Source organism: Neovison vison, chromosome 5, assembly GCF_020171115.1.
Source record: "Neovison vison isolate M4711 chromosome 5, ASM_NN_V1, whole genome shotgun sequence".
NCBI classification, from domain to species: Eukaryota; Metazoa; Chordata; class Mammalia; order Carnivora; family Mustelidae; genus Neogale; species Neogale vison.
The window spans coordinates 6,140,815-6,152,774 of record NC_058095.1 but is presented as its reverse complement, the minus strand read 5'-3'; the positions used below and the strand labels follow the sequence as shown (position 1 = coordinate 6,152,774).

Genomic DNA, 11,960 nt, shown 5'->3' with positions numbered 1-11,960 from the left:
CACCCTGCCCCAGGGGACCCAGGGTAGAATTTGCACCAAAGTTATTTTTCCAGGATGAGTTTTTACATCACAATCAGACATACCCACCCACCCCAGCAGATTCTGCAGCACGGAGTGCGTGGGGAGGAGAGATCTCTCCCTAGAGCAGCCAGGACCAGGCAAGATCAGCAAGTGTCTACGGTTCTGGCCCCACCCCTGATCCCAGGTTCTGGCCCCACCCCTGATCCCAGCCACGTGGCTTGGCCAAGACTGCTGTCTGGAGCTGGAACCGCCTCCAGCTCGCCCCCTGTCCCCCACTTCTTGTCTCAGCCTCCCCGTCTGAGACAATTGCAGGAGAGGATCTTGGGGCTCAGAGCTGGAAGGAACCCTGGAGATTTTCAGGTCTCAAGCTTTTCAGTGAGGCAAATCGGAGTTACAGGTGGTTACAGACTAGTAAGTACCTGGGTGGCTGGGAGGGGCGGGACAGAGTACGCAGGCTGCCATCTTCCTCTTCCCCTTATCCTCAAAGGCCAAATACATTTGTTTATGTGCTCCATGAAGCAAGAAAGGTTAGGAAGACTGACCTAGCCCAACTAGGTCACATTACCTCTCTTTTTACAAAGGAAACTGAGGCCCAGAGAGGTAAAGTGACTTGCCCAAGGTCACAGAGCTAAAGAGAGCCAGAGCCTTTCTACGAAGAATAGTAATTTTCAAACAGCAGAACTTCTTTTTCTTTAAATAAAATATTTCAGGAACCCAAGTTTGTAACACAAATAGAGCTGTTCTAGTTGAAGAGGTGTTGGGGGGGCACAGAACCTCACCACATGGGGCTTCCTCTTACCCACCACCCCCACTCCCTGGGGGGGCCCCCCGAGGCAAAGCCCTAGGGCTTCTAATCCAGGAAAGGCTCGAGATGAACTGAACAGGGAGAGAACCTGAGAAGGCCAGGCAGAGACTGAAGAGGAGACTTGCCAACTAGAAGAGGAGGAAGAATTGGTGCCCAGCCACAGTCAGGTGAAGGGAAGCAGGCCAGAGTGGGGACCGGGATGGGAGCTGGGGTGGGGGAGATGGGAGCAGCGGCACCTCGAGCACTGGGGACTCGAGAGCACGAACGCACCTGGACCCGGCCAGCAGAATGAGGTGGGCAGGTCTCAGAGGCTGCGGGAAGAGTGAGGAGGGCCAGAGGGGGCGACTTCCCTCCCCCACCCGCCTCCTGGCTAGTCAGAATGAGGTATTTTCCGCCCCAAGTTCACGTTCGATTTAGGGACAGAGAGTGGATTGCTGCGAGACCGCACCCCTCCCGAGTACTGGGTGGGGTACAGAAAAGGACGACGCCAGACCTGGGGGAAGAGGGGTTCAGGCTGCTCCCTGCTTGGCCACCAAAGGAAAGTGCAGCCGGAACCCCTTTGCTGCGGTTTAAGGACGTTGCACCCCACCCCACCCGGGAGGCGGGCGGTCGCGGGTCCACGGACCCTGACGCCGCAAACCTGCCCCGCCTCCTGCCCCGCCCTCCCGCCTAGCCGCCTCGCTATTGGCTGCACGGTCCGGGCTGGAGCCCCTGGCGGGGTAATTAACGAAGGATTAATGAGATCCCCTAAGTCAACAGAAAAATCGATGGGGCAAGGAGCCCGAGCAGCGGCTGCGCAGTCCCGCGAGGGGAGGGCGTCGGGGGTATCGGTGCGGGCGCGGGGGCCTCACCAGGACTGAAGATCGGCGCTGTGCTGGCAGTCGGTGGTCAGCCGGCCGCGATGCCCGGCCAGGCCTCAGGTAAGGCTCCCGGCGGCCCGGCTAGGCACAGGGAGCGCCCTTGGACTGCTGGCGGGACATTCCCGGGGAGCCCACCTTGACAGTGACACCAATTCCGCCCCCAATACCAGGTTCAAAGACTAGGGGCTACAGGGATAGGAGAGGGAGGGCGGGATGAGTGGGTGGAGACCAACCCCTGGCGACCACGGAACCCGCCCTTCTCTGCCCCCTACCCCAACTCTAGCTCCGCGCCCCACCTCCTTTCCGCGGATGGAGCGCACACAAAAGTCAGCAGGGCGCGCCCCACCCCAGCGGGTCTGCGCGCGCACAGCCAAAGGTGGGTGCCGAGGCCAGAAAGAAGCAAAAACCGGGACGGCTGGGTAAAGGGGTGTGGAGTTGGGACTGCCTGGACACCCAGTCTGAGGCATATGTGTAGCGGCTGCCCCAGGCCCCGCAGTCCCTCGAGTGGCTCGTAGAGAAAGACCCAAGCTCCCAGTCCGCGCTCAGCCTCCTCCTCCGGAGCTGGCCCTGCGCTCCTAGCCAGGCGCCGCGCCCCGACGGCTGCGCCGCTTTCATCACCTGTCTCTAATCAAGACCCACAAACCAGTTTGGTGTTCCGGCCCTCCCTTGGACTGGCGTCGCGCCGAGGGAAGTGCCAGAGGGCGGCGGATTCCTCCTTGTCAGTCCTGGGTGCCCTCCCGCTCTTCCCTGAGACCCCTACGTGCCCCACCCTGGCACACTCCCCGCCGCGGACGGAATTCGCCCCTTTCAGGACTCCCTCTAGCGACTGTCGGAGGGTTGGATTGGGGGGGATAGGGAAGATAGGGCGAGGACTCTAGAGAGAGAGGACCCGGAATCTTGTTCTCCAGTGTCCCCTCTAGGCCTGCAGTCCAAGCAAAAACCGCCCCTAAAATTCACCAGTAATCCCAACCCTACCAGCGTCCCCAGGACCTCGGCAGAACTGGAAGGAAATGTACGAATAGCTAACAGGCTCTAACTGCATTTACGTGCATTAAATCACTTAATTTTGAGAAAACCCCTATGAGGTAGGTATTATGCCTTAAGTCTCTCGTTTATTCATTCAAGAAATCTTTACTGAGCAACTTCTATGTACCAGATACTATTCCATAATTGTACATCCATTTTATATATGGGGAAACCAAGGCACGGAGAGTCTAAGTAGTTTATCCAAGATCACAGAGGTAGTAAGCGACAGAATCTGGACTCTTTTTTTTAAAAAGATGACTTAATTATTTATTTGATAGAGAAAGCAGAAAGAGATCCCACGAGTGGGGGGGGGGGAGTCGAGGGGCAGAGAGAGAGGAAGAAGCGGACTCCCTGCCAAGCAGGCAACCCAATCTGAGGCTAGTTCCCACAATCCTGTGCTAGTTACTGGAGCCAAAAGCAGATGTTTAACTGGCTGAGCCACCCAGGAGCCCCCAGAGTCTGGGCTCCTAATCATTAGGCGATACTGCCCTGGGAAGACGAGACAGATTCTGGGGAAGGCTGAAAATGAGCAGTCAGAGTTGGGAGAAACGGGGCAGGGAGGTGTCCTTAGGAGCCTTACGCTTGCTCAATTTAGGCGGGGGAGCCTGGGAGGAAAGATGAAGATCATCTCTAAAGTCTCCTGGGCTGGGCTGGGATGGAAAGCACAGAACGAGAAGGGTCTCTGTCCATGTCTTGGGTGCTGAAATCTCCCCCAGAATATGGCAGAGTCAGTCAGCGAGACCGTCTTGCCTGTGCTAGGTTTGGAGGGTTCAAGTTAAGCAGGACCTGGTTTCTACCTGGAGGAGCTCCTGCCCTTGAGGGGAGCCAGCCATGCTCACAGCCCTTCCCCAGACAGTGCACACCCACTCTCAGCAGATGCTTGAGCAGGGAGAGAATGCTTCCCGGGAGAGGTGCTTAAGGTAGGTGATGAGGATGGGTGAGAGCCATTGGTGGAGGGTGGCAGACAAGGCAGAGGAACAGCAGGCTCCAGGAGTGAATCAGGGAGGCACAAGAAGTGTGGAGCCCTGAAGCCCTCTGGCTGGGCCTGGATCAATATGGGGGCCGGTTCCCGAGTGTGACAGAGGGTTTAGACAGGGAGGGGGGAAACTGTAGCAAAGATGACAGAGACACCTGGGAAAGGGGGACAAAATCACCTGTAGAAACTTAAAGAAAGGGCCGAGTGTTCTTATTCTATTTGCCATAAGAGAACCAAAGAAGGTATAAATATTGAGCAAGTTCATGTGGGAGTGTAGGGGCTGGAGAGGCTGTATTTTAAAGACAGATGTGGTGAGGGTCTTTTGGTGGTTACAGAGAGGAGAAGGCTAATGCTTCTGAAGCTCAGAGTCCATAGGCAAAGACAGAGCAAAACATAGTGAGTTAAAAGGAGCGAGCATGATAAGTGATGCTGCAGCCACAAGTTCGGGGTGCAGTGGGGGTTCCCAGTGCAGCCTCGGCATGGGGTTCAGGGAAGGCCGCTTAGAGGAGGTGGGATTCTGCTCTAAGTTGCAGTCAGCCAAAGGGCAAGGGGGCGGGCATCATGGGCAAAGGGTGGAGTGGACAGGGAGGTGAGCCAAAGCCAGCACATTGTGGGAGCTGCCGCAAGATGACACAGCCCACAGCAGGGAGTGGGGTCCGAGGACAGTGCTAGAGAGGTAAGCCAAGGCAACACCAGGAAGCAACCAACAGAAGCTAGCCTCCAAGCCCAGACAAAACATGCACTGCCTGGTTTCCTTACGAAAGGCTGTGCAGGCCATGCAAGGTAGTTTGGACTTTATCCTGAGGGCAGTTGTTTGCCTTTTTAAAAATTTATTATTTTAACCCAAGTATAATTAACATACAGTGTTATATTAGCTTCAGGTGTCCCCTATAGTGATTCAACAATTCTATACATTCGTCAGTGCTCAGCACGATATGTGTGCTCTTAATTCCCATCACCTACTTAACCCACCCACCTCCCCTCTATAACCACCAGTTTGCTCTCTAAGAGTCTGATTTCTCATGTCTCCTTTTTTCTTTGCTCGTTTGTTTTGTTTCTTAAATTCCATATATGAGTGAATTCTTGTGGTATTTGTCTTTCTCTGCGTGACTTATTGAAATAAGTCACAGCAATTGGTTGCCTTTGTTGGGCTTGAAGTAGGGGAGAGGCACAGTGGATAAGGAGACCCAGTCCAGGAGAGAGAGGAGGGGGCCCTGGACTAGGGTAGAGGTTGAGGTCAAGAAAAATCTAAGGGAGGGACACCTGGATGACTCAGTCATTAAGAGTCTGCCTTTGGCTCAGCTCATGATCCCAGAGTCTTGGGATCCAACCCCATTGGGCTCCGTGCTCAGCGGGAAGCCTGCTTATTCCTTTCCCACTCCCTCTACTTGTGTTCCCTCTCTCACTATCTAATAAATAAATAAGATGTTAAAAAGAAAAGAAAAGAAAAATCCAAGGGAGACTTGTGGGCTAGAATGAACAGGTTTGGACCTTAGAGGTGGAGGGGCGAGGGGAGAGGTAGGGAGGGTGCCCAGCTACTCTAGGAGAGGTGGGGAGGAAGACACCACTCGCTGACATAGTGCGGGCCTCCTATATCCTGGAGGATGGGGACAGAGAGCACTTGGAACCATGGGCCCAGAGCACCAAGGGCAGTGGCAGCCCCAAAGGAAAGCACCAGAGGTGGCTGGGGATATTGAGAGAGCCTCCCAGGTCAGCTGAGGAGAAGCCTCCCACAAGGACCACCCAGGACATCCCCACTCTCTAGTGTGGCTTCAGTCCCACAAGGAATGGGCACTTGAAGGGCCCACAGGGGAGGGTGCTGGACTCCACACTGGGGCCCTGAACTGCAGGAATGCTGCGACCTGATATTTGGGTTCAAGAAAGGCCTGGCAAAGTGTTGGCCTGAGTGAAAGCTTGAGGAAGGTGAGGAAGTAGCAGGAGATATCCAGGGAAAGAGAAGAGTCAAGAGTGGTGTTCCCCATGTTGTGCTGAGCATTCGTAGGTTGTCTGGGAGTCGGGGTTGGGGGGATGGTGCATACAGAAGTCAATTCTGTCCAAGTCTGGGGCATAGCATGCATGCTGTTTCCAAGTCCCTTGTTCATGGCAGACATTGCAAATCTATCCCAGAACTTTTCCCCCTAAACCTTAATGTGCTTTAAAATTAATTTTAATTAGATAAATAACTTGCTTTTAAAAACTAGAACATTAAACCATCCCTAACCCTAATACCCTCCTCCCTTTCCCAGAAGAAACTCCTACTGTCAATCTGGTGGGTGTCTTCTAGACCTTTTTTTTTTAAGATTTTATTTATTTATTCGACAGACAGAGATCACAAGTAGGCAGAGAGGTGGGCAGGGGTGGGGGGAAGCAGGCTCCCTGCCAAGCAGGGAGCCTGATGTGGGGCTTGATCCCAGAACCCTGAGATCATGACCTGAGCAGAAGGTAGAGGCTTTAACCCACTGAGCCACCCTGGTGCCCCTTTCTAGACCTTTAAAAAGGAGTAATTTTAGGGCACCTGGGTGCATATGGTTGCCCATATGTAACCATAATAGGGTATCAAATGACAGCCACACTCAACACAGCATGCTAGGCAACCACTACCCAACTAACCAGAGTCAGAACAAGAGAGGACACCTACTTGCGCTCCCTGCCTTCAGAAGGATTGGGGCGCCTGGGTGGCTCAGAGCCTTCAGCTCAGGTCATGATCCTGGAGTCTCAGGTTGGAGTCCTGCATCGGGCTCCCTGCTCAGCGGGGAGTCTGCTTCTCCTTCAGACACTACCCCCCTCTCATGCTCTCTCTTTCAAATAAATAAATAAAATCTTTCAAATTTTTTTTAAAAAAGAAGGGAGATTCCTCCCAGACGTCAGCGGAACACAAGCTGCCTTCTCGTGACGCAAAGTCACAACCCTGGAAAATGTCCAGCGTCCAGACATGATGCTGACGTCCCCATGGCTCCCGTAACAGACGTTATTTTCCATCTCAAGATCGGGCACTGAGGCAGAGAGCGGGGTAGCCCTGCAGGGCGTTGGGAGAGAGGCGTTCCTCAAGCCAATCAAAATAACCCCCATGTTTCTTTAGAGCACAAAGAATTTCCAGATGCCCGGGTCTGTTTGAACCTCCTCGGGTCCTGTAAAGTAAGCAGGGCAGCTGCTGTCCTTTCCCCTGTCCGACCAGGGAGGTTGCGTATCTTGCCCTAGGTCACACAGCAGTCCCCTCCATGAAGCCAGGACAGCCTGGCGGCCCACCAGGACCCTTTCTCCCCAGCCACTTCTCAGGCTCCATCCATGGCCTCCCCGGAAGCACAGGAGACCGGAGCAGCCCCGGCCGAGGGGAGCCAAGTGGACGCGGGGGCTGAGAAAACGGGAGTTCCCGCCTCGCCCCACCAGCGGTCCTGGCTGGTGCGGCATTTCTCGCTGCTGCTGCGGAGGGACAGGCAGGCCCAGAAGGCCGGGCAGCTCTTCTCGGGGCTCCTGGCCCTCAATGTGGTGTTCCTGGGCGGAGCCTTCATCTGCAGTATGATCTTCAACAACGTGGCCATCACGCTGGGTGATGTGTGGATCCTGCTGGCCGCGCTGAAGGCCCTGTCCCTCCTCTGGCTCCTCTACTTTGCCGCCCGCACCACCCGCCACCCACGCGCCTTGCTCTACCATGACCCTCACGCGGGACCCATCTGGGTGCGGGGTGAGTGTGGGGCCACTGGGTGGGTGGGGAGGGGTGGGGTGGGAGAGCCAGGTCTCGGGGAGATTTCAACAGCCCCCTGGCCCGGCCAGGCTCCCTGGTGCTCTTTGGCAGCTGTACCATCTGCCTCAACATCTTCCGGGTGGGCTACGACGTGAGCCACATCCACTGCAAGTCACAGCTGGAGCTCATCTTCCCTGTCATCGAGATGATCTTCATCGGCGTCCAGGTGACATTCCGCTCCCGTCCCCGCACCGCGTGCACACAGGCCCAACCTGCGCCTAGAAACCGCCACACAGGCAAATACATACATGGCCCCGGGGGTGGGGGTACACACATACCACAGCCCCCCATTACTGTCTGCCTCCATGTACCCACAACCACACACACCTACGTGTACCTGCACACCCAACGTGTCACTGAAATGCAGACCCCTACAAATACACCTGCCCATGCATATTTGCATATAATGAATCTACACCCCCCGTACCCCCACCCAGGTACACAGAGCTACTCTTAGCGAGGGGTACTTACTACTACTACTCACGCTCCTGAGTCCCTGTCCCGTGCCGGCCATTGTGTTAGGCATTTCTTTGCGTCATCCTTTCCATCTCCCCAGTGAGTAGGCATTCCCTGGAGAGGTAGGCATTTTATGTAGCCTCGTTTTAGAGCTAAGGAGACCAAGGTTCTTGAAATATTTTGCTGCTGGCCCAAGATGACACAGCAAGGAAATAGCAGAGCCAGGATTCCAATCCAGACTTCCTCACTGTCACTTCCATTGTAAATACACACAAGGAATTGGGGCACGCGCCCCACAGTCCCACCACCACTACCCCCAGCCCTGGGCTCAAGGCCCCATCTCTTTCAGACCTGGGTGCTTTGGAAACACTGTAAGGACTGTGTTCAGGTCCAGACCAATTTCACTAGGTAAGATGGGGTCCTGTCTCCCCCTCCAATCCTGAGTTCCCCCAGCCCCCTGCTAGCACCTGCTCCCACAACTTCCTTGGACATGGTGTCCCTGGGGCCGCGGGTTAGTCTGGGAAGGGGTCCCAAGTGACTCCTAGGGTTGCCTCCCCTGTAGTCCTTATGTCAATATGGGATCTGGCTTTGGGAAAGAGAGGTCACCCCAAAGGCAGTGGTGATGAGGGCAGGGCACCTGGGGATCTGGCCAGGCTATATGGGCAGAGTGTGGCACCTCCTCCAGGTGTGGCCTAATGCTGACCCTGGCCACAGACCTGCTGCTGTGGGTTCTGGCTGTCACCAACGACTCCATGCACCGCGAGATCGAGGCTGAGCTCAACGCCCTCATGGAAAACTTCTTTGGTACGGAGGAGACATGATTCCCAGCCTCAAACGCAAACACACACACACACACACACGCTACTCTCCCTCCGGGTGCAGCTGGTTTCCTCCGAGCAAGGCCCATCAGAGTAACTGTCATACCTTCGCACCCTGCCCCCTCCCAGGCAACGACACCAGCACCTGCCTCTGTCTCAATGCCACCGTGTGTGAGGTCTTCCAGAAGGGCTACCTGATGCTCTACCCCTTCAGCACCGAGTACTGCCTCATCTGCTGCGCTGTGCTCTTTGTCATGTGGAAGAACGTCGGCCGCCGCCTGGCGGCCCACACAGGCGCTCACCCCGGCACCCCTCCCTTCCGCCTGCACGGGGCCATCTTTGGGCCGCTGCTGGGCCTGCTGGCCCTGGTGGCGGGCGTGTGCGTCTTCGTGCTCTTCCAGATCGAAGCCAGTGGCCCCGCCATTGCGCGCCAGTACTTCACCCTCTACTATGCCTTCTACATAGCCGTGCTGCCCGCCATGAGCCTGGCATGCCTGGCGGGCACGGCCATCCACGGGCTGGAGGAGCGCGAGCTGGACACGCTCAAGAACCCCACCCGCAGCCTGGACGTGGTGCTGCTCATGGGCGCGGCGCTGGGCCAGATGGGCATCGCCTACTTTTCCATCGTGGCCATCGTGGCCACTCGCCCCCATGAGCTGCTCAACAGCCTCATCCTGGCCTACTCGCTGCTGCTTATTCTGCAGCACATCGCGCAGAACCTCTTCATCATCGAGGGCCTGCACCGACGCCCGCTCTGGGAGACGGCATCGGAGGACCCGGCAGGGAAGCGAGAGGCTGAGCCGCCCCGCCGGGGGTCCCTGCTAGAGCTGGGCCAGGACCTGCGGCGGGCCTCGCTGGCCTACATCCACTCCTACAGCCACCTCAACTGGAAGCGGCGGGCGCTCAAGGAGATCTCGCTCTTCCTCATCCTCTGCAACATCACAGTGAGTGGGAAGGGGCTGGGGGCGGGGCTGGGGGCGGGGCGTGCCGCGTGGGGGCGGAGCAGGCCGGGCGCATTCCAGGGCTCGTTGACTATGGCAAGCGCGATTGGCCTGTCTTGTATTGTCGAGGACACCTGCCTCTTTCCACCTAGCCCCGTGCTGCTTGAGAGCAGGGTCCCCCCAGCGTCCTGCAAGGTACCTGGTATGAGTGAACGTGCGAGGCATGACGCTAAGTGCTCTTTACCAAGAAACGTAAGATTTCCATCCTCCGCAAGTTTACTCTCTAGTTGGAGAGTCACCTGGGCACCCGCCTGGGAATTACCAAATAATTGATCATTCACTGAATTTGGTCAACGGAAGAGATCATCAAGTGCCTGGTTTTCTAAAAACTCTCCAGCGGAAGGAGTTAAGGATAACTGCTTTGGTAACTGCTGAGGTCGCTTGTCCGCCTCTCCATGCTGCGCTGGGCATCTCACTGATGCCACTCGCTAACCCCAAGCAGCAGGCCCCGTTAGGCACCATCCCGGCGCCTGTTTGGCAGATGGGGAAACTGAGGCTTAGGTGGTCCCGGCAATGCCGAGACAACCAGGGTGGTCTGAGGGCATGTCGAACGTCACGTCCCAGGTGGGTCGTGCTGGAAACCCTTCAGGTGGTGAAGCCACCGCCACATGCCATAACCTGGCCCAAAAGTGCAGTAGGAGCTCAGAGCAGGAAGTACAAGCCTGAGGGGCCAAGGAAGGCCTCATGAAGGTTGAGTCTGGGCCTTGAGAAAGGGGCACAATTTGGACAGAAGCCAAGGTCGGGTGGAGGGAGCAGAGAAAGTTAACACTGGAAGAAGGGGGTTGAGGTCGGGGCACAGGGGAGCCCAGCTTGGCTCAGAAGGTTGGGCCATGGCTGGTGGCAGTGTGGGGCCTCATGGGCCCCCTGGAGTTCAGACTGGCAAGTCAGGGAGGTGGCTGTGGTATGGGGTGGGGGGTAGTAGGGGGAAGGCTGGCTTTGAAAGCCCAGGGCTGAGGAGATGTTAGGGTGGGGGCCTGCTTCCCCCCGCCCCAAGTGGAGTGTCCTGGGGCACAGAGAGCCCTCTCCCCATCTCACCCCCTCTTCTCCTCCCCAGCTGTGGATGATGCCCGCGTTTGGCATACACCCAGAGTTCGAGAACGGGCTCGAACAAGAATTCTATGGCTATCGAACCTGGTTCACCATTGTCAATTTTGGCCTGCCTCTAGGGGTCTTCTACCGAATGCACTCTGTCGGGGGGCTGGTAGAGGTCTACTTGGAGGCCTGAGGCTGCCCACCGACCAACCGCCGGCAGAACTCCAAAGTGCCAATGCTGGAGAGAAGGTAGCCCAGAGCCTCTGAGAAGGGGTACCCAGACCAGACTGGATTCCCCAAAGCCTCCCCCTCCCCAGATCCTCCCTGAGATGGAGGGCACTGTCTGCAGCCCGAGACCAAGGACAGGACCTGGACCCTGAGCTTCTGATGCCCATGCCTAGGACATGCCTGCCCCTGCTCACTACCACAGTCAGTACAGGCCAGAGTGCTCCGTGGGCAGCCTGAGTCAAGGAGGGGTGCGGCCCCAGCCAGGCTCAGGGGTCGGCCTCCTTCTGTGGGACGGGCACTTGGTCCGAGCTCAGCCCAGGACATCCCAGAAGTTGGCAGCCCCGAAGGCGCCCCTGGCCCTCCTTCCCCATGTACTCTGTCTCCTAATGAGCTCATTAATTAGCTACCAGGCAGAGTTCAACAGCTCCCTCCTGCTGCCATAAACCTTGTTTGTTTGATCGATTACATTCGGGCTTCGTGACATTTGTTCCTGGGGACAGAGCTGCCACTCGAAATATGGTGGAAAGGGACCTGGTCCCTTTCTTCCTGGTCAGGGCTGGAACAGTCTGTTTCTGAGCCAGGAGGGGTTTAAACCAGTCCTTCCCTTGTCTGACTCATGGTAGGAGGTAAGGAGAGGGGATGGGGCTCTCACACACCCCCACCTCTCGCTAGAAGCTTTCTCTCTGGCAGAGCCCCAGGTGACTGTGACTGGCTTACCACAGGGATTGCAGCTTCTGGCTGTCTGGTCCCCGTGACTGCTGTATCCATAGGGTAGAGAGGGCAGGGACTGACAGGCCATGCATCTCCCTGAGTCCAGGGCAAATAGTGGGCTGTGCCCCAGGTGGGGCCCAGGGCGAGGCTCAGGCAGGGCAGCCCAGGCTTTGCATGGGCCCCTCCCCATGAAGCTGAGCACTGGGAAGCACAGGGCTGCAGCCCCAGGGACCCTGAGCACTGTTTCCGTGGCTTCCTGGGGCCAGCAGAGCCCCGCGGGGGCC

The 11,960-nt window shown here is 56.8% G+C and overlaps 1 protein-coding gene across 1 annotated transcript; it reads left to right on the top strand.

Moving 5' to 3' along the window:
- The first annotated feature begins 6,910 nt into the window (after positions 1-6,910).
- On the top strand, positions 6,911-11,430 carry OTOP3 (otopetrin 3). The gene is made up of 6 exons (XM_044250341.1): positions 6,911-7,370; positions 7,460-7,596; positions 8,236-8,294; positions 8,572-8,690; positions 8,834-9,648; positions 10,760-11,430. Exons 1-6 carry the CDS (start codon positions 6,974-6,976, stop codon positions 10,928-10,930), a joined length of 1,698 nt encoding a protein of 565 aa, XP_044106276.1. The 5' UTR covers positions 6,911-6,973; the 3' UTR covers positions 10,931-11,430.
- Positions 11,431-11,960: the final 530 nt, after the last annotated feature.